Genomic DNA, 23,398 nt, shown 5'->3' with positions numbered 1-23,398 from the left:
GAGCAGCTAGTGGAATATTACAGCATCACACACACCAGTTCTCATGATAGTTGTTATGTTAAGTCCCAGACTGCTTTAGCAATGAGTCCCACAGTATTTTTCATCTACCAGCCCAGAGTGAGAGATGCATACAACAGGCTGGCCTAGACAACAGTTCCCAGCCCCCCTGTCCTCCCCCTACCTACACAGCAGTAAATAATGTGCAGTTGAGCTGGGGACAGAAATATGCTGAATAGGTTGATCCTGCCATCTGAGTAATAGAAATGTAACAGTATTCTGCCTGGAAAGGCTCAAGCCGGGTCCCTGAGCACACGCTGGGCACAGTCTCAGCTCTCCCTGTCATATTGATCCACTAAATGTTTTCCGAACGTCTCAGCTCTCTTCCTGTGGATGGTTTTTTAAAGTCACGCCAGCAGGGAATTCAGTGACAATTAAACATGCTTCCGATGGATTTGTCTGGCTGGGTTTCCCCCCTCCCCATCACCCTGACTGAGTCCCCTGAGACCAAGGCTTGGCTGCTCTTCCACAGGAGGCACCTATCCTTCTCCTTTACCCCATTGCATTCTCACCTGCTTCTCTTTTTCTCCCTCTGTCTCATTCTCACTTGTTGGTTGCTCCAAAAGGGCCAGACAAATGAATAATGAAAGATATGTGGCTTGGGGGTGAAGTGGCGGTGTTATATTTATTCAAGCCTCCTCTGGGAGCATCTCAGGGACTCTGTAAGGAAACATGTTTTCCTCGAGGGCTGATGAGTGTGGGTCAGGTAGCACTTATGTTGTGCGAAGTATGATTGTCCCTCATGTTTATACAGTAAGATAGATAGATAGCCAGATAGAAGCTCTGATAAATGAAATTCTGTACAAACTTCCACTTTTAAGTTCTCTGTCTATCTCAGTGTGCAGTATATATATATATATATATATATATATATATATCAACTATTATTCCTCCCATTATTCATAGAGAGTGGGATTTATAGATGCATATATATCTGGTCGCCAGCTAAGGCCAGAGTCATAGCCCGTATGGATCTCTACACAGTAACAGAATCCCTTGGACTGCATGCAGCCAGATAAAGCCTCAGTGCCAGAAAGACAGAGTAATCGCATTACTATCTGATGAAAAATTTATGCCAATATATCATCTTGGAGAATAAGAGACGACTACAAAAATATGTAGCCGTGGCTATAAATGAATGACCAGTGTCAGGTCAGAGTAAAAAGAGTGTAAAACTCAAATATGCAGACTTTGGCTAAGCCCGAGGTTCTAATGCTGCACACTTCTGTGTATTCAGCACATTCCCAGAATAAGAATGACCCTCCACTTTTACACAGCGGCTGTCATCACCACACGGCAACTATTATCACAGACTGATTAAAGTCTTGGTCCCTCTAAAATAGCCGATTTCTGTCATAATCAAAATGTATTATTATTAAAATAACACATTTGTTATGATTAACACAGAGCGATGTGAAGTGCATTTTTTGTGTAAGCTCTGCCTTGAGGCCCGGCACTTTAAAGTCTCACCAAGACGAAATGGAAAGAGAGACACATGGTCTCTGTCCACTGTAAGCTCTATGAAGCCATCGGCTCAACGCCATGCTCAGGCCCAGAGTGTGGAGATGGCCACCGCTCATGTGACTGAGGTTGCCACTTACTTTCATTACTGCAGAAAGGTCACATTGTGTCTCAATGGAAAATCAACTAATTATAACTTTACAGCTCCAACAAAGTACAGTGCTGCCCCCCAATGAAACAGAAGTTTAAATCCATCTGTCTCGAATAATTATTAAACATCTTCTGAGGAAAGTAAGGTTAGATATTTCTGTTTTTATTTTTTTGATTCTCTCAGTAGTAAAATTCATGCAATAGTAGTCTCTACTGAGCAAGCACAACAGCTGAAATCAGAACTTTCATATCTCAAAGGGGGTAAGGAAAATGGTCTTCGAAGATCCGCAGTCTGATTACAGGAGACCTGCCTAAACCCTGTGTTGAGTCGCTGTACGTTCCCTTTACTGTATAAAGGAGGAAGTGATCAATAAAAGAATCCAATGTCAGGGGCAACAGGTTTTTCCTCTGATCAATGGAAACGGATCAGAGCTTAGAGCAAGAGAGAAGACAAGATACTGTTGAGAGATTACATTGACATCATTTAGTGGCAGTGACTTTTTTTCGCCATCGCTCACTAACACACAGATCCCTCAACATGCATGACCTTATACACACACACACACACACACACACACACACACACACACAGTTACAAAAAGTAACTGGTGTGTGTAAAGTTACATATATATATTTTTATCTGCAGCGTCGAGCAAAGACAATAGCTTTATGTTCCATTGTCATCACTGTGTTTACTGTTTGTAAAGGTAGGTGTCTTGAGGACAGTGTGACAGTCATGAACGTTACCTGAACAAAGGAGCAAAGTATGTTTGTGCTGATATACAATACACCTCTCATTGTTCAGCTGACTGGCATTCAAAGGACAACCACATCCCACAATAGCCCCATCATAGCCACATACGCAACATACAGAACATACACACAAACCACATTAAACTCAACATGTATAATGCCTGAAATACTAGACTTAAATGTGCTGCAGGCCATCTACACCAGTAAGACAAATACAGTCTGCATCCAAGATGCAATAATGGCAATAGTAAAGTAAGTAATAAAGAAGCTTTTTCTGAGGCAAAGTTTACTTAAAATGTTGGGTTTTTTAACAATACTGTAATTTAGAGCACTCTAAAGTGTAGTTTAAGTAGCATTTAGTCTTTTCAATTAGCAGTAGAAGCAGGGACGTCGACTCACTGGGGATATTGTAGCTAACCTGTAAATGGACTATGTGACGAGGGTGTCAATATGCAGCCCCTGGTGTCAGCAGAAGGGGAGGATGGCAATGCGTGACAATTTTTCCGCTACCCTCGCTCATCGCCACTTGTGATTAAAAATGCTGCAACACACTTACAAGCATGCAAAGCTGGCAACAGGGGCCCTTTGAAATAGTGCTGACGACAGCGGGGCGGCTTCCTTGAAAGGCAAGGTTCACCATGCCTTGCCATGTGGCCTTCTGATTTTCCCAGCTAAAATAGGGTCCGCCTAAGCCCCCCTTGGCATTGCCAACCATCCCAGATATCCTGACACTTTCCCCAGGGAGAGACAGCCAGAACAGGTGAGGGACTCAAAATAAGGGCCCCTACCACTGCCGTCCACACAAAGTGAGTGAAGACAGGCCCTTTTGTAGGAGTGTACTCGGAAAGGGATTATTATTGTTTTTGGAGAGAAAGAAGAGCCCTAGGTCAGCTGGCCTCAGCCCCCACCCCGAGGTCTGTGCTAATCCGTGCACAAATGCCAGCCGCCTTGGCCAAAAGCCCTCTCCCCCTGCACCCTGCTTTGAAGAGATGATACCCGAGCTCACCCGCTGCTACCCTCACTGCACTGTGTAGTGGGCCATAAATCAGTGAGATGACTTTGGATGAGGTAGTGCTCAAGTCTCTTCACACATTTGTAATACTCCTACTGTTTACTTAGGAGGGAGCACAACAGAGTCAGAAGCTTCGGGATCCGCCAAAGGGATATGAACCTCACAAAGGCCCCTATAAAGTCCTGACAGCATAAGTGAATGAATCCGTCTAGCTGCTCTTAATCACTCTCTCTTCCTCTCTGTCTGTATCTGGCCCTGTTGGACAGTAAAATGAGACAGGTTAGTGCCAATTTTTTCCTGTCAGCATCTGTTAATTATGGCCAGGACTGTTCTAATTAAAAGAGGCACCCATCTACCTTCATCACTGGCTTTACACTGGCTGACACAGCCACATGACTCAACCAGCAGAGAGGATCATGGAGAGCAGAAATGCCAACTGGCAGAGGCCGAGCACATCGCGAGAGCCGGAAGAAACTGTAATAAGTGGTGACATCACATTTGACAATGAAAGGAATTTTCCATCTCTACATTAGGAACGGGACCTTCTTAGCTAAATCTGAAACTTTTAAAGCACTTAAACGCGAGCAGCGGAGGGTGTTTGAAGACTATTCTCAAGACACCTTCACAGAAATAAATCTTCCTTTTATATGTTACACATTAAAATAAATTTGTATTGCGTGTATTGTATGCGTTTGTGTGTAAAGCACAGGTAGTTGCCATCAGTTGATTCCCTGGTGCTTTCTGGGAAGGATGAGGCTCTGTTGGGAATTGGGGGTAATTAGGTTAGTGGGTTGTCAGTGTCAGGAAATTGAAAGACAATTCTAATCAGATTTGTGTTTCTAGGGAATCAAATAATTTATATAAGTAGAAGAAATCTCTGTTCTACAGTTACATGATAATACAGTGTACTGGACCACCTCATGCCTTGAGTGTGAGGGAGAGGGAGCTTTGGCCACGTAAGATAATTGGTGAAAATCAAGAAGATATTTTGCATAAATCCACCGTTGAATTCCTTTTTGTTAAATGAAGGCCACCTTCTATCTTACATCATCTGATTTTCCTTCCCCCCTCCCCCGTTCAACGAGCGACCTCAAATCACTGTGCATGGGACACATCCAAACTCATCCCCTCCAAGAGCACTTGCTGATGGGCAAATTGTATTAGGCTCATTTGCAGTGGCCACACAATGCCCAGGTTTGACACCGTCCTCCCTGTTATAAAGTGATGAAATCATCAAGGAAGTGCTCTGGCTGCGGGTGTTGTTCGCTCAAAGGACGCGGGCGGCTGACAAATTAACTCCTCCTCCACCAAGCATTTCATTGAGCCTTTTCTCATCCACCCTTTAGTATTCAATTTATTTTGGGGGGGTTACATTATGCATACAACATGAATTGAAGGGATTCTCCCTCTTGACAGGATTAAGATATCAGGGATATTTAGGCTGTACGGTAGCAGTGACATGCTGGTCCAAATATGGGGATGCAGGATATAAATGTTTGCATACACTTGCATTAAATAACCAAATACCTGCCTGGTGGTATCAAATAAATTGAACAGCCTAGATGAAATATTTTAACTATGTTGAAAATTAATAGAATAGAAAAGACATCCAAATGTAAACATTCTTATCAAATAATGAGATAATAAATAACTTATGTTATGATGAGGCCGTCTTGACATTTACAGTATCAGTGTGCAACCTGGCCCCCTAGGTGTGGCTGGGGGTGATAAGAGCTCAGTGCTACTCCAGTGAAAGAGGAGTGAAATAAGGGTCTTTTATTGGAAAGCAATACCTAGTTATCTATCTGCAGTATGACAGCAGATGTTTTGTACAGTGTGTGTGGGACTATGTCTTTGCTTGTAGGCCGGTTAAGTTTCTTTTTCTGGATACCGAAGAGCGCACACCTGAGCTCACACACCCATACAAGCAAAGAGGCATGTAGCTGGCAGCTAATTAGTATGCAGTCTGCCTCACCCCAAAAGCTAAATAATTAGAAGGCCAGTCTGTGAGATCATTGACCCTGCGTTAAATATTCATATGTTTAGACCTGCTCTGGGCTCAGCTGTGTCACAGTAGACCAGCCAGGCATGGACCACATATGGGAAGGCAGCCGTGCCTCTTGACACATTCTCTCACACACACACACACACACACACACACACACACACACACACACACACACACACACACACACACACACACACACAATGGAGTGCGAGCTCACTCACTCTCAGACACACACACTTATGCCACTATGCAGTCCTTTTACACTATTGCTTTTACACATGATCTAGAATATGTTAGGGTGTCACTTCTGATCATCATGCTACATTTTTGTTCTAGTGTAATAGATGAAAGATTTAATTGTGGCTTTACTACAGTATCACCCTTTATCTGATATATTTATTAGCTCAACCAAAATTTAATTTCCATGTATTTTGATATCCCTCTATTGTGGAAAAAATACCCTCTTAATCTCATGTCCCTTTTGTCGTTTCTAACCCAGGGGTTCGTCTGGACCGCGTGCGAGGGGGCAGACAGAAGTACAAGCGGAGGTTGGATACAGAAAACAACCCGTACCTGGGCTTGACGCTCCCCCCTCCCACTAAAAAGCCTCGTGAGTACTGCTCCGTCACTAGCTCATTGTCTCCCTCCTTTGCCGCCCCTTTTCTGCAAGGCCAGCATGTAGGTGAAGCTGAGGTAAAATTCTAGGCCAGCCTCATGTTCGTCCTGTCTGTTCTATGTTTGGGCAGTTGAAAGATCATTGATCCGAAAAATGGGCCAGGTATTGTTTTGGTCAGAGCTGAATTATGATAAGTCTATGAGCAGATGTTAAACATTGACAGAGTGCTCGAGGACACTAGTGTCTCACATTTTCATACATACATTTTTTCCTACCTGCGGGCATTCTGTAGGGATAAGAGCTTTCAGTGCCTATATTTCACTCATACAAATTCAAGCTCCATCCATTAGTTTGCATAATGAGACCGAGAAAGAAACTGTGAAAGTGAGACCACCATTCTACCGTGTGTTACAATTTCACCAATGCCCAATGTTTATCAGCACGGTGGATCTTTATGCCTCGCTGAGCTTTGCAGTGATATGACTTTTGACCTCTGCTTTGCTTTGACATCCCTCCTTCTTCCTCTTCTATCCTCAGTCACAAAGATAGTGTCTCACCTGTTGGTGGCGGAGCCAGAGAAGATCTATGCCATGCCTGACCCCACCATGCCGGAGAGCGACATCAAGGCTCTGACCACGCTGTGCGACCTGGCTGACCGAGAGCTGGTGGTCATCATCGGCTGGGCCAAGCACATTCCAGGTATAAAACAAATGATTTTTGCTTCCTTTTTTCATCTTTTTTTTTACCTTTCTGCTCTGTCCTATTTCCCCCAGTTTTATTTCTCTCTGTCTCCTCTCCACACACACTCTGTATGAAAAAACATGTGCACTCACACACGTAGATAATTAATGACAGCAGCTCATACAGCCTCAGGGTGTGTGGAGAATGGGGGGGGGGTGCAAAATGGACATAGCCGTGCAAGAAACAAATCAATAGAGTGCATCTAAAACCCCTGCATTGAACGGAGAGGGGGACACAGTCCCAGTGCCAACGTATGTTGTAATCACCAGGGAGATTTAGAACAAAGTTAGGGACCTGCGCAACCAAACAAGACATCATATCACACACACACACACACACACACACACAAATGCACACACAAACGTACTCAAGCGCAAGCACACATACATTGAATTATTGATGGGCATAATCATGTTTCTTCCTTGCCCCATAGACATTCTGATAGACGAGGTGTTAGGTTATAAGAGGCTGTTGAATTAAGGATACAGCCCCTCACGTCAGCACAGATTTTGCTTCCTTCAAGAGTTTTCCTCTGATTTTGACAGAGAACACATTGTTTAGCAGCTCTTTTTTTTGCAACCGAGGCAGATTCTCCTTGATCTTGAGCTTGACCCCCATAACTCTATAACATTACTGTGCTGTAGGCATGAAGGGGTAACAAACTAAATGAATGTGTCCCTCAGCGGCACCTCCATAACCTCTTCTTCTCATCAGCATAACTTGGGCAGGCACAGAGCTGTCAGCATGCAGGAAATGTGTGACATCAGTACAGCACTGACACACACACAAACACACACACACACACACACACACACACTGTCTGCCTCTCTCTCACGCACACACACATACATCCAAGTGTGCATGCTTTTGAATCATACCAGTTAAGATAAATTTCAACCCCAATTCATAGATTAAGAAGGTTCATTTATTTTAAGTAAGGTGAAATGGACTCCAGCTGACCTCGGGCAGGTGCATTTTGTACTGAAATGGTATTAGAGAAGGAGGGGTATTAATCAGGTACAGATCTGATAGTAAGGAGATTAGAGATGGATATGCTCCCAGCCCGTGGCCTCACCCCCGGCCCCTTACGCGTCTAAACTGTTTGGATCACTCCCTACAGGCCCTGCATGGTCATCACACTGAGAGTTTAACAAGGAGCTTAGTCAGGACCGGATCACAACTGACCCGATAACACACTCATCGTTGTGACCCAAAAATTACACCAGTGCCGCAGACGTGCACAAAAACAACTACATTCCTGTGCTGGCTGCTGAGTAGACTGTGCAAGCATAGAGGCAGCACTCACTAAGACACACATACGTACAGACAAGAGATGAGTCTGTCATGTTTTTATATTTACTGTGGAAGAAATTATTTCACAGGTAATTTGAGGCCTTTGATTAGCCTGAAGCCGGTGTAATTAATATAGCCACCACACACCATTTAATATATAGTCCGTGTTAAGGGCTTTAACTTGTATCCTGAAGTGCATCATCATAATGAATTAATATGTGTACATTCTATCTCGGATTTTGTGTGTGTCATAGTGTTGAAGCTCTGTTAATCAGATTATACTAACACGTATTGCACAGTGGATAGATTCATAATGTTAATGGGATTTGCTGCACATATTGTTGCAGAGGACTTGTCATTCCAACTGCGTTAATAATGGCCCAAAACATGGGGCGGTCTCTAGCTCACCTAGTAAGAGTGTTTGCCCCATGTTGGCTGAGTCCTTCAGCGGCGCAGGGTTTGAATCCAACTTGTGGCCCTTTGCTGCGTGTCATCCCCCATCTCTCTCCCCCTTTCATATCTATCCACTGTAATAAAAGCCCCAAAAAATAATCTTAAAAAAAATAATGACCCAAAACCTGACGCAGTAAGCATGAGTGACTGTTCCAACTATGAGCGAGAACCTGGAACTGGATGGATACTTTAAACAATGTGCAGCACCTGTAAAATGGTAGACTTTAAGTAGATTATTCTGATCTGCTTCTGTATAAATACACACAGTCAAACTTGTGCTTTTGTTTTATATTTTATATTTGTCATCTGTTTTTACATATATCATACAATCACACATATACTTTTAGATTAAAAAGAAAATTTGACAAAATAAAGTCTTCCACTTCAGCTTTTCAGTCTGTCTGTCCTTTTGGTGCTGTCTGTATTAGGACAGTAGGTGTCCTCTGGCCATGAAATGGCTGCATAATTGAGTTGTACATGGCTGAACCTGATCAGAAACGGTTCACTGGTTGAGCGAGACTCCATGCACCAACACTCCATGCAACAACGGTACCCCAGGGCAACGTACCATGCTCACTTCTACCACATTTCTCCCTCCATCCGCTCCGGGACAAGAAAGGAACAGGGGAAAAAACTGCTGATTGCATTCTGATAGATTTTTGCAGCCTTAGGCAATGGAATTAAAAAGATTAACAGTTCATTATGAAGTAGACCACATTGATTAGGCCATTGACAGATGGGCCAATAACTAAAGTCCAAATGTAACAATTTAAATGTCGTGAAAATTGGCACTTACCTTTTCCCAATTGATTTTTAATTTCCCCTATTCTCAGCTAACATTTGAAAATGTGTTTCAAAATTGGCATAATGTAGAGTGGCCCTATTGAGTTTTAATTGGAGGGCGATTGGAGGATATCAAAGCTCTATCATTAGTGTAGATGGTATATTTGCCTTACAGGGTCCAATGTCAACTTTGTCATCCTGGCTCTATTGAGCATACCATGAAAGGTCAGTTTGCACACATGATGTGCTTTTCAGGTTTTACAGATTTTTGTTCTACGATTTCAGAAATGAAGAACACAATTAATCAATCAGATCAGGTGCACTTGTTATCTTAGTTTAATGAGGCAGATATTGAAGGCTGGTGTCACATATCAAGAGCCTATACACAAGTTTGCCATTGCAAGACTGTAGCCTTGCCCTCCTTCTGAATCTGCCTTTGATTAATTGATAATCACTGCGGAGCTTTTGGACACTAGTGTCACTGCTCCAAATAGCACCATGGAGCAGAGTCTAACACGGCTGTTGCCTGAGGGGGGGTAGGGTCATTAGGAGCAGTGTTAGGGGGATGCTGACAGATGGCTTGTTGCTCATAAGGTGCTAACAACCTTTGACACACATAGCAGTTCACTGTCCACCCCTCTGGCCCCCTTCCATCCCGTAAAGCGGCATTTCACTCCGTCCTAGAGGTTTAGGGATGTATACTGACAGCTTCAATACCCTAGAACCTGTTTACCACCTTGACATTGCTGCCTTCTTCAGGAGTGGCAGGATACCTGTGTGACCCCTGTGGCCTCCTGCCACCCCACATTGCTTCCCACCCGCGGTGGGAATGTCATGTGTTCATATGTAAAAACTGCCATGCATGCTGCTTATTCAAGAGGTACTCGTTTGGTGTTTGCCCGCTCCCCATCTTCCCAGGAGTGTTTTCAGCTGGGAATTCTCGGAAGGCTAAAGGGCCAAGCAAACATTGACTCTCTGCTGCTGCTTTGCTCCTACACAATAAAATATATTTCTGCTCTGGCATGTCACCGCTAGAATGTAAAATATTCAAACAGCATGTTTACGACCTAAATACATTTAGATTTTTTTAATGCTTAAAAATAATTTCATCATTGTGTGTTATTGCATTTTTCAGTGTTAGATTTATACCAGATTAATCTAATGAAATTGTCTTGTTGGTGTTGTTCTATTCATTACTGGTGTTTTGGGAATAGTCATCATCTGTGCTTTATTGGATTGCAGCTCATCAGCTCCGCATTTGACAGACAACCGCCTGGTGGGTTAGTTGTTAGCATGGAGGCAGCGATGTTAAAAAGAGATCGCGCCTCTTGTATGTTGTCGTGTTTGTGTCAGCTCAACCCTCCACTATAATCACCCACCCACCCATCAGCCCACCCTCCTCCAGCCCCCTCTGGGCTCCTGTTTTCTCTTTGCCATTAAATTGTGAAATCTACTTACTGTGTTGCCAGCCTGATCCCACTCAAGCTGCGTAATCTCCTTGTAATAGTGTGAATACTGCCCGGCAATAAATCAGCACCTCATCAGTGCACTTTATTAAATATAGACACCAACAGACAGCTCTTAGTATATTCAATTTACCCTCTGACGTAGGCTTCAACACAGGAGATAAAGATAGATTGAGCAATCAGGTGGATGCTGAGGCCTGAACCCCGGCATGAGAGCGAGAGGAAGGCGGAAAAGCTGCAGGGAGATTGAGATGGGGGCGTATTGGAGGCAGACAGGCAGTCAGGAGAATGCAGGGCCAGGAAAGGGACATCTGCCAGGCAGGGTGGGGGAGGGCTTTGTTTAGCTACTGTGACACATGAGCAGGTACATCCAGCATCACAATTATGTGTGTGCACTGTTCATATTGTCATCAAGTTGAATCTAAAATCTGAAACTGTAACATCGGTGTCAAATTTGGTGTCATATTTTATATAAAATGCTTTGTAGGAAATCTTATATGCTGATGTGCCTTAAAGTGATCGTCAGCAGAGCGCCATCCCTCATTAAGCAATATTGCTTGATGGCAGCGGAGATAAATTATGTGTAATTATGGCAATGATTAAAGCCTGATTCGCCCCGGCCTATGGGGCTTAACAGAGATATGTAACGTCAGTATTGGGCAGTGGGACCCTAGGGAGGGCTAAAGACTTTTCTGTTAGGGTCAGGAGGTCATAGGGTGCAGATTAAAACAAGGGGATTACTGTATTTAACGTTCTTCAACCTCATAACGTTCACAGGCTACTGGTCAAATCAACCATTCCAAAGCTACTTACAATGGGATAATGGGCTGGTTATTACGTTAAAAGAAGGCAGATAGCGGACTCTCCTGAAAGTCAGCGCAAGAAAAATCATCAACCTCTTTTTCACCCAGTCAATTTAGTTTGTATTGACATGATTTTGTCCCATATAAAAACAGCCTTTGTGTCATCAAATCAGTGTCCAGGGAAAGCTCGCAGCAAACTGAGCTGTTTGTGTTGTACATGGGGCTGGACTGCAGGTCAAATTATTTATGTCAAGCGCAGCAATTTATTACCAAGCTGCTATTGATTGGGTCCTCCTGACGCTGTCATGTAAATTCAAGAAGAATCATGGTCGGCAGCTGCACGCACACACAGATCTACATAAACAAGCCTGTGCACACACACACTCACTCGCACGCACGCACACACACACACAGAAGCTGCTCAAAATTGCCCTTCATTCCTGTATTGGTTATACATCTTACATAGTAGTGTGCCACATCAGAGGAATCTATACAAATCAGAGGTGCATACATTTTCCCCTTGTCCCCTTTTTTTCAAACTGCCATCTAAAATAAAAAGCTTTGATATAGAATAAGCTTATGGCAGCATGATCATTCTGCTCAGTTTGAGGTTAGAAAAAAAGAAAGACGTACGGAACCTCTGGGGTCCTGTTAGGGGCAGTTTTACTCCAACTGGAGCCCAGAGAGCTCTTGACTTGGCTGAGGTGAGATTGCCGCTGGGCAGAAGTCTTCAGGGCCTGCTTGTCCTTCTGATAGCTAGCCATGATAGATCAGCTGCTGTCCAGCCAGAATTACTCTCTTTCCTCTTTCTATCTCCCTTTTCCTTTTCTCCTCATGCTCCCCTTTTCACTGCCTGCTGCTGCTCTCTTTCTCTCTTCCTTATCTACCTCTCTGGTCCATATCTTCTCCTCTCTTTTATCCTCTATTTCTCTCTCTCGCTATTTTTTTCTTCCTTTTTACCCTCTGTCTGCTCTGTTGTCTGATTGAGGGTGAGTTACGAGGGGGCTGCAGCTGGAGGGGGCCACCGTGCCTCGTAATTACATCTCTTTTTATTACCTGTGCTAATGGCCCTCGGGAGAGGGAAACAATAATAAATTAATAGAATATGAACTCCAGCTCAACAGAAATCTACAGCATTTCATTTTGGACCGTCCTGTGCTCTGGCAGATGAAACGGTGCTCTGATTAATCTCTGCGAGGGGTTTGAAGCAGCCGTCTGTGGGTTTGGGCTGCCCCCTCTTGCACACAGCCGAGTGCTTTTGGGGAGATAAAGGGAGAGGTGATGGTTTTGGCTTCTGTTGTTGGTCTTTAGTGATCTTGCTTTCACCCTTTGAGCTATGAATGATAATGTAATGATGCAGTTAGTGGTCAGTTGGGCTGCTCTGTAGTGTTGTTTCTCTGTCACCTATATTTATATTTTTTTCTTTTTGTTGATTATACTAAATTTCAGTCATGCCCATGCAGGATTAAATATGTCCCCTGTGATCATTTTGAAAGTGAAAATCCCTCTGAGGCATATGGTTGCTCTATGAGCAGGGTGCTTAAGTCAAAGTGAACAAAGAAAAGCGCTGCATTGTTATTATCTCTGTATACCTGCCACAACAGACTTCCAGTCAGAAATCTGCCGGTGCACTCAGCAGTGGAGTGGAAAAGGCCCTTCAAACGTGCAGACAGGCTTCTCTGATTTGGTCAATATTGTGTCATGTTTGGTCAAACCCCGCCAAGGCAGTGGGCTGGAAATGAAGATGTAAATATTGATATTTCATTAGAGGAAATCACCCACTCCGACGGCACTTAACCGGGCCACCTTCAGAGTGCGGCGGCCGGAGCGCGTGTGACCTGCAGGGTCGGGAAGTCACTTCATTACTCGATTAAATTGAGTGGAAAAAGGCGAGGCACCGACACGAGATCCCATTTGGAGCGATAATTTAGGCCCTGAAGAGAGGGGATGGAGCAGGGGGAAAACACCCCCTTCCATCGCACAACACTGAATTAAATTCAAGGACTTTTAGCGTCAAAGGTAATTGTAGGCTGCTGGTCTGCATGTGTGCATATGGTTGAGAGGTGTCTGCTGTATCAGAACAATGCTAAAGCCTCTGCAACAAACCCTGAACAAGGCCTTCACACGAGCTGTCACATTGGAAGCAGCGCTTTAGTTCCGCTTCAGCCCTCCTTGGCATTAAAAGGCTAGAAAAGCCTTGCCCAGGATTGTGATGACAACCTGATGCGGCAATCAAGACCACGTCCATGCTTGCATGACAATTTTCCCTCCAGCCAGTCCACAGTCAGTACAACTTAATAGCCACGTATGCAGACAAGGAAATAACATAACAAAAGATTTTAAGATGCAGTCTGGATATGTGTAATGGCACAGGCCTTTACAAAATATGGCTTATTGCCTCCACTGATAATGGCCAAGTGTTTTGAGTGCTTTCGGCAGTTTGCTTTGTTGGGTCTAATTTGGGCTCGTCAGACCTCTGACCAGTCCAGCTGGGCACCAGCAGCTTTCTGTTAGCACTCTATTCTACCGACTATTGATTCCCCTTCAAAATGTGAAGGCCCTCACATTCTGATCACAATCAATTAATTAATGTATCCTCCAGCTCTTCCCCTGCAGTGGTCATCACCACGATAAGGGAAATTGAACACTCAGGTACTACTCTCCCTGGCTCTTATTTTCTCTCTGCCTGACTCTCTCTCCATCGTGTTTCTTTTTCACTTTCTCTCACGCTTCCTCATCATGTCTCTTGTTCTTCTCAACCTGCACATGTGCGCGTGCGTACATATGTGTGTGTGTGTTTGTTTTCATGGTGACCTGGCAAAAGGAGATAAACATCAGGCTCCCCAGTGAGATCATTTATATTTAAGAATAGGTGCGGTGAGCACCCTGGTCAATACTGTAATCTATCGCCTCTTAATCACGCAGTGGCAGGTAGCGTGGCAACAGCAAACTTGTAAAAGCAATCATATTAATCAGGGGCGGAGCTGAAGAGCCTAATGTGCTGTCAGAATGGGCCGCCTGCAGGCATGCTGTGCAGCAGGAGGGGAGGTGGGAGATGGAGGGGAAAGAGTGGGGGGTGTTCATGCAGTTTATTGACAGCTGAAGGGTAGTACGGAGGAAAAAAGGATGAGATGGCTATCTGCTCCTCACTCTCTCTTCCTTTCTCTTTTTGCCTTTACCCTTTTTAATTTGTTTAAGTTTCTCACAACTCATCTTTTGGGGATCTCACTGTTTGTTTTATTTAATGTTCTATTTTGAGCATATGTAGTGGTGTTGAAGGGGAAATGACAGTGGTTTGATGTGCCCGAGCCAATTTCAGCTCATCCAGCTGTTGTTGAAGAATAAGGCCCTGGGTTTAAGCAAGTCTTCAGGCTGGGCTTGAATCATGTGACCCCTGTGCTCTGTGCTCTGTGCTCTGTGCTCTGTGCTCTGTGCTCTGTGTGTGTGTGTGTGTGTGTGTGTGTGTGTGTGTGTGTGTGTGTGTGTGTGTGTGTGTGTGTGTGTGTGTGTGTGTGTGTGTGTGTGTGTGTGTGTGTGTGTGTGTGTGTGTGTGTGTGTGTGTGTGTGTGTGTGTGTGTGTGTGTGTGTGTGTGTGTGTGTGTGTACTTTTATGTCTATGGATTTATGTGCATACGTATAGGTGTCATGATCCGCATGTGCACATGTGTGTCAGTTTTGTTTTCCTGGTTGACACATGTTTATGTATCTGTGCGTGTTGCTGTGCGTGTATGTATGTCCTCTCATCACCTCCTCCTGCAACACAGTGCATGTCATGTCCTCAACCCCTCCAATGAGAATGTGTCTCAGTGCTAATCCCCCTGCACACCAATAGAGGTGTGACAGGATACACGGGGTAACCATATGGCTTTGTGTATCCCAGACCTTTGCACCGATTTACTGTCCTCACTTACAGTAAAGCCCACTCAAGTGCTCTGACACCGGCTTCAAAGAGGAACTTCCACTGTGCATTTAAAATTAAACACCACTCTCCAACATGTGCCTTGACATGTACTCCAAGCTACGTGGGCTTGACAAGTCGTGTTTGGTTTACTGATCGAGTCAAAGTGCCGTCTGTTCTTTTACTTTGAAATACTTTCTTTTACTTTTTAAAACTCTTATGAAAGAAGACGGTCTGGTTGAAGAGGCACACCTATGCATGTTTGAACAGAAATGCATAAACACAAAGACTCTGCTCCATTTTTATTTCCCCTCTGTCCCCCCAGGCTTTTCCTCTCTCTCTCTGGGAGACCAGATGAGTTTACTGCAGAGCGCCTGGATGGAGATCCTCATCCTCAGCATCGTGTTCCGCTCGTTGCCATACGAGGACGAGCTGGTGTACGCCGAAGACTACATCATGGACGAGGAACACTCGCGGCTGACGGGCCTGCTCGACCTCTATGTCTCCATCCTGCAGCTGGTCCGCAAATACAAGAAGCTTAAAGTGGAGAAGGAGGAGTTTGTCACCCTCAAGGCCATCGCTCTCGCCAACTCAGGTGGGCCGTCTTCAGCACACTGACGCATCATAAATAACATTCAGGTGGCAATTTAATGAAAACTGCAGTATGTCTTAAATGAGCATCAGGAAAAATATAAAATAACAGTGAAATGATTTATTTCATTTGATTTCATAATCACGAAAAGTATTTTTAACATCATAGTAATTTATAATAATAACATAACAATTGTGTTAATAATATGAAAGCAGCAGAAATCACTGTTACTTTAATTTAGCAGTCATCTTATTAACCATATATGTAAATAATCTATTTTATATATTTATTATAATTATAGTTACTTTCAGAAGAACAAACCCGTCAATATTACCTGTCATTTATTTTTGTTTTAAAAACATCTTATTATTCTAACTCAGTTTTTCTAATTCATGTTGTAAAAGCATTATTGCATTCAGTGAAATATGACAAAATAATAGTAGATTTCTTGCACAATAAATGCAAACCAATTTCACTTTACTGAAATAACAAATTCATATGCACACAATATATGAAGAATACACGGGAGTTGTAGTTATTCTTTTAAAATAAGACATTTTTATAAAAGTTTATTACTCACTCAGAATATTTAGCTTTTTCCTGACTGGTCCTCTGAGTAATGCACATTAGACTACACTAGTGTATAATATCCAGAAACACTAAGGTATTGTCTGACACAGTTTCAGAAATGACATTTCTTAGTTTTTCAGGAGTTTTTCAGTGTAACCTTTAGTTTGGGGCGTGAGATGGAGAGATGGAGAGAAGATAAGGGCAGTGTATGGGAAAAAGGGATGGAGGAGTGAGCTTTTTTTAATTGAACACCTTCCGTGTTATGGTATTTCTCCAGCACTCCCTCTCCTTGCTCTTTCTCCATCTCCATAACAGTAGCTGCAGGGCACAGCAGCCACGGGAGATAAATTTAGCATTTCATTAGGAGCACAGGGGCTGTCAATAAAATGTGTTAAGTCGAATGAAATGAGTATCAGGGAGTGATAGGCCTTGTTTGTTCCAATGCGAAGACGGCACGCCGCTATTGACAGGCTCCTTTTGAGCAGGCAGGACCTGTCCCGCTCTGATCAATGCACGCCTGGGTCACTGGGCCGCTTTCCCTTGTTTTGTCCAGGGCTGAAAAATGAAAATGCTGATGGTGGGCCTTTGCTTTCAGACAACAGTGCTTTGGTAGGGTAGGGAGGAGGGGTGTGGGAACGAGGAGAGATGGGGGTCGAGAAGAGAAGAGGGGGAGGGGGCGGGGGTGTCCGGAATGTTAGAACAAGGTCTCTGGGAGATCGCTCTCCCGGGAGCCCCTCTGTCTGACAGCTGTGAAAATTCATAGCGATTGATTTTGTAATTAGCAGTTTATCAATCGGATCGACGTGGGCTCACTGATGGATTGCGAGGAAATTGTTTCTTCAAAGTTGTTTTTTAGTCTGCCCCTCCTCCAAAGACTACACACTGCGTGGTTGCTGTCTCCTGCACTCTTTTCCTGCCCATCTCTTGAGATGTCTCTATCTCTGTTTTTATTTTCTCCTCTCTTTTTTTCCTCCTCTTCCTTCCTTTGCAAAACATTCAATTATTGTAGGTTCAAATAAGGTTTATTGCTAAAACTTGTTTGTGAGCATGGAAAATAGAAGAAAATATGACTTTTGATTTGTAAAAATGCAGCATGTTGTGAATCCAGCCTCTGTGAAAAGAACAAGAGATGATTATGTTACACCACATCCTCATCTGAGATTTCTTTTTTCTTTTTTGCCTTTTGTTCTTCCATCCTCCCCCTCTCACCTCCCTCCCTCCCACATTCACTTTACAAAACGACCTACTTCATTTTACCACTGTGGATTTGAAAACCGTCAGGGTGAGAAATGTCTCAAGGTCTTGGGAATACAGTTGTTCCAGTCAATGAATTTGGGGCGAAGTCTGAAATCTGTTTTGCCTTTTATTGTCCCGTGTGGTAAAATATGCACCGCCAAGGTGAGACGAGTCAGGCAGCCAATGACATGCCGCCACCTGAGTGCCAGACACCGGTTAACCAGTGAGAGATACCACAACCCCGAACTGTCCCTGAGAGGGGCTGGGAGATAGAAACTGAGGCAGAAAAGGGCAATAATGCGAAGGGAGTGGTGTAACATGATGTTGTACAGAAGGATCTGTAAAAAAAACAATGGCAGTATAGGAGCGAAGAACACCAGAGAGAAGCCAGACTGAAACTGTAGACTGCTCTAAAACTGGTCAGGAGGTGGGAAAGAGATCTGGGATCACTGTAACTGAGTGTGTCACAGTCTTTGTTCAGTACAATATAGAAATAAAGTCAAATAACACAGAACATTTACAGGAAAATCTAAATGTTTGTTTTTAACTGCTATATGAGTTGTTGCGTGTAGCTGTAAAATAACCCCATTAGTGTTTGTTTTCCCTCCACTCTGATGGTCAGAAACTCCTTTGAGAGAGAAGGAAGAAAATTAATTGAAAGGAAGCGTATTCATCTCAGGCTTGTTTATGGCTTCCAATTCTCTAATGGAGCCCCTTTTTTCCATTGTTTTTTTCTTTCTGTAAACAATCAGTCCTTTGGAACAGTGAGGTGTTTAATCTGTGTACTCGCTCAGAAAAGATTGGGTGCTATTCATGCCATCGTTACTGGAGGAAAACATTGATTTTCAGTCTCTCTGGTCAAGGGCCGTATGAATAGCCCGCCCAGTCCACCAAAGACTAAATAAATGAAATAAAGCAGATGTTGTATTTTTGTTTAGTTTTTTATGATCTATTCTTTATCTTGTCAGGGTGTGAGTTATAATGATAATGTGTTCCCTACCTTACTGCTCCTGGCAGAGCAGTAAAGATCAATCATGAGATTTAATTTAGTTTTAGAAAAATCCATTTCCCATCACTCCTGTTATATTATCAGTGTCTCAAAGTGCAAACTACATTTCTTACAAGTTACTATTTTTCCTCTTGTCAAATTTGAAAATCCATCAGTCTTCATGCTCCTTTCTCTGCTCTCGTCCCATCAGACTCCATGCACATAGAGGACATGGAGGCGGTCCAGAAGCTTCAGGACGCTCTCCACGAGGCCCTGCAGGACTACGAGAGCAGCCAGCACCAGGAGGACCCGAGGCGGGCAGGCAAGCTGCTCATGACCCTGCCTCTGCTGCGGCAGACGGCCACCAAGGCGGTGCAGCACTTTTACAGCATCAAGGTGCAGGGAAAGGTGCCCATGCACAAACTCTTCTTGGAGATGCTGGAGGCCAAGGTCTGATCGGAGGATGGCTTATTGGCCACGGCAACGGCGGAGGGCTGCATTAGCGATACAGAAAGTGACTTGAACCAAGGCTGAGGGTACGCAGGAGAAGGAGACCCCCACTGACTGTGCTAGGCAGGAGAGGGACTGAACTCTCTCACTCTTCCTCCTGGAACCTTGGGACACTAAATAAAAAAGAACAAATGCAAAACTTGGTTATTAGTATAAATATAAAAATGATGCAGATTAATTTAAAATATATAAGAAATACTATGTACAGTAATAATTTTTTTGGTTTTTGTTAATCGTGAGTGGTCATGCTGTAAATGAAGAAGGACCCCTCAGCATCTTCAGAATAAGTAGTTGCCTGTCTTTAATAACAAGAGGTTACTTTTTTCAGAGAACTAAAGGTTCCTTAAATTTGTTCTGAAGACAGCAGAGGTGTCAACAACCATAAACAGTCTCACAGTTATGTTTTTCCTGGACTTGACCAGGACATGTATATATTTATTAATGGAAGACTGAGTGTACAGTTTAAAGTCTGGTAAACTTGGTGGCCATTTTCTCTTATTCTCTTCCTGGAAAAAAAAAATGAACTAAAATTGTTACCTAAATGTGAACTCTTATCAGTTTAAATGTCCTTGGATATACCTCTCCAGAGCAGTAAACCGTGTGATCTTTGTGGATCGGTCTCAGACTGGAAGACTTGCTGGTCCCGTGTTTAACCAAACTAGCATAGGCAGGTACAATTAGTCAGTCGTCTTATTCTGTAGTAACTCAGCAATAAAGGGAGCTGTGGGGAAACCAGGCTTAACCTTCTATCTTTCATGTGCTTTTCAATGCTGCTGTTGCTAGAAGACCATGCCTGTGTATCTCAGTTCCCACCAGTGGGACACACCACTGCACGCTAGTGTTCCTCCTCTCCTTGTAGTGGTTTGTGTCGGTGCTGTTCATGTAACCCATTGAACCCCAAATTTGGTCATTGTTTAAGCCCATGGAAATTGCCACTTGGCATGCAAATAGATGACCTGATTCGGGCTAGGTGAAAGATAATCAGCGTGTTTGGTGTGGCAGTATCAAAGGATTTATGCAGAGTGGCAGAAGTCCAGGAGATTCCTTGTTCAAACAATCACAGGCCCATATGTCAACCACTCTATTTTGGGCCCCTTTAAACCCATGGCAGAGTCATCCCACACACAGGGAGCAAGGTGCCCAGCATCTGCTCTCACCATTTAAGACACCTCCTCGTCTTTTAATAGCTGTGCCTGCATTTATAGAGCTTCGACCAAACAGAGGTAAATGGCAGGTGCAGAGCGGGAGTGGTGGCACTTAACACTGGGTTTATTTTTAACCTAGCAGGAGGTTGTCTGCCCGGCTTCCCTCCAGGAGTACAGTCGACTCGAGGAACACTTCTTCTTGACCTCATGTTGACACAGTGGCTAGTGCGGAGTAACACCCTTCCTACCGGCCAAGAAACAGGCAGGCATCTGTGAGGAGACCTCCGGATGCCCAAGCGTGCACATGTGCATAGCTTTACAAGAAACAAAGTGTTAGCATGCTCCTAAGTGTAACAGCAACCCAACAGTGTGTCAGTACAAGGTGTGATCTTTGGTGGGAGAGAGAGACCTCATGCTCCCTTCTCCCTGTGTTCAGCTACATGTCCGTTACGCTGGGTGTGAGTATTACTGTAGCCCAGTCCAGCAGACTCGTGCCACTCTTCTCCATATGAGAGAGAATGTGTTGGAAGTGAATGCTTATACTACTGAAGGATTTTATGTGATGTGATAAATTGTGGCGCTGTCACAATAATATGATACTGTGATCAAAGGAATCCGTGACATTGCAGTAGGGTAGAGTTGTCGCCTTGCTTTGCGATATCAGTGGCTAGCACTGATCCAGCGACCGGCATGCCTTTTATACAGCAGCCTGATTGGCCACATAAGGGAGGAAGACTACCCACTCCAGCACCCAATCAACCCCAACTTAAACTAGTCCAGTTAGCAAGCTCCACAGTAAAGGGTGACAATATAACTTGAGTTATTTTACTGTTGGGCAATGCAACAGGGACCAATTCTGACTGGAACCATGCTAAAAGCATGCTTTTACTTAGATTTGGAAGAATGTGTATGCTTTAAGTGACATATTCTAAATCCCTCTAATCAGAAACATGTAACCTGTATAGCAGAAGAACTATATTTGATTTGCTCCACTGATAAAATCATTTTGTGCTTGTTTCAATAAAAGTGCAGTATAAATGAAAACTTTTGCAGAAAATCTTTACAACTAGAATTTTGTAGTGGCCCAAGATGATCAGCCATAAGAATCATACTAATGGGAGTACTCTCATCTCCCTTTTTCTTTTTACCTTGCAATATGGCACTGTGTAAAGTAAAAGAGAACATGTCTTACATTACAAGCTGTGTCTAAGTGTGTAAATATATCAGCTTCAATACAGTAGGTTGCAGAAATACCATTGAAAATAAAGTATGCAGCGCCCTGCTGACTACTACCTCATCATATTGTCAATATTTCTCTGATTCAACACGTTCTGCTCTTTATCATCCTCACATGTCTGTGACATACCTGAGCCATCCATGTTTTTTATCGAAAACTGTTTTTCTCCCTCAGTGCTCCTACCAAAATAGGCTATTTGTAATTGTAGTTACTGATATTCTCTTCCCACTTATTCTTCATAGATCTGTTTGTAAAGGTAAAGCATGCTTCACGTTGACCACACGACTTGGCCATCAGTGGGTGTGACCCCCATTTTGGTTACTAAGCAGGTATGCGTTTTTATGAACATCAATGTGTCAGAATTGGTCCCTTAATGACAAATTGCAGACGGGGGCAGGTAACTGATTTCCTGCTTCTGTGCTATGAGTATTTATGGTGTGAAATATATCATTTGGCAATGGTGTACATTGATATCTCTGATCGTTGAATCACCAATATCTGTGTAACTTTTACGTTTTGATTTTCAAAAAGGTAAAGGATCAATGAATTAAATACTACCTGAACTCTGTGATTCTTTTGTGTTTGAACTTAAAATCTGTTGTCAAGCAAAATACTAAGATGAAAAGTTGTATATATCATATTCAACCAGTACAAGCCAATAATCTTTAAGGTAACAGCTTTTAAAAAGACATTAGCGCCTTGGTGAGGTTGCTAACATCAACATGCTAACACAATGACAAAGCTAACATGCAGACGTTTAGTAGGTATAGCGTTTACTGTGTTCTCCATCTAAGTTTAGCATTTTAGCATGCTAATTAAATTGCTAATTAATACAGTAGCTGAGGCTGATGGGAAGCCATTAGTTTATCTGGTCTTTAACGAAAGTATTGGGCAAATTGAAATGTTGACATGATGAAGGTGCTAGAGGGAAAGTTAAGGAATCGTCAAGATATTACAGTTCATCCTGAGGGGAACATGAGATGATATGTAGCCTACCAAATTTCTTGGCAATCCATCAAATCACTTTTAGACATGTCAATAAAAACAAAATAATGTCAACCTCATAGTGGCGCTAGAGGGCAAGACAGAGGATCACCAAAGTCATTTAGATACATCATCTGGGCACCGTGATTCACTGTACAAAATGTCCATCCATTCAATGGTTTTTGAGATATTTCAATCTAAACCAAAGTGATGGTCAGAAAACACACTCTTTACTGTGTTTACCATCAGTATAGTGTTTCTACTTAGCCATTCACCCAGTAGAGCAACCCTTACTCTCACGTTGCCCTCTGCTCAGTGTGTTTACCCATTCTACTATTGCCAGTCGCACACACACACACACACACACACACACACACACACACACACACACACACACACACACACACACACAGAGCGACATGGAGGCCCAATAGTTAGCACTGTGGCCTCACAGCAAGAAGATTCTGGGTTTGAATCCAGGTTGTTCCGGGCCTTTCTTGTGTAGAGTTTGTATGTTCTCCCCATGTTTGCGTGGGTTTCCACTTGCCATCAAAACACAGTACTATGTTCTCCAGTTAGTGCCCTTGATCAAGGCACTGGCTCAGATCTGGAGTTGGTCCCTGGGCGCTGTAAATGGCTGCC

The 23,398-nt window shown here is 43.4% G+C and overlaps 1 protein-coding gene across 5 annotated transcripts in view; it reads left to right on the top strand.

Moving 5' to 3' along the window:
* Nucleotides 1-22,340, top strand: part of esrrb (estrogen-related receptor beta) — a 48,297-nt gene extending 25,957 nt beyond the window's left edge. For all 5 annotated transcript variants that reach the window (XM_028566414.1, XM_028566413.1, XM_028566412.1 and 2 more), the window contains 4 exons: nt 5,941-6,051; nt 6,595-6,756; nt 15,820-16,089; nt 19,092-22,340. In XM_028566414.1, the coding sequence (XP_028422215.1) occupies nt 5,941-6,051; nt 6,595-6,756; nt 15,820-16,089; nt 19,092-19,336 (788 nt within the window). In that variant the 3' untranslated portion in view covers nt 19,337-22,340. The remainder of the gene's footprint in view (nt 1-5,940; nt 6,052-6,594; nt 6,757-15,819; nt 16,090-19,091) is intronic.
* The last annotated feature ends 1,058 nt before the right edge of the window (nt 22,341-23,398 follow it).

Source organism: Perca flavescens, chromosome 20, assembly GCF_004354835.1.
Source record: "Perca flavescens isolate YP-PL-M2 chromosome 20, PFLA_1.0, whole genome shotgun sequence".
Taxonomy (NCBI): Eukaryota; Metazoa; Chordata; class Actinopteri; order Perciformes; family Percidae; genus Perca; species Perca flavescens.
Note: the sequence above shows the minus strand (reverse complement) of the source record. Positions and strands in the feature narration are given on the sequence as shown.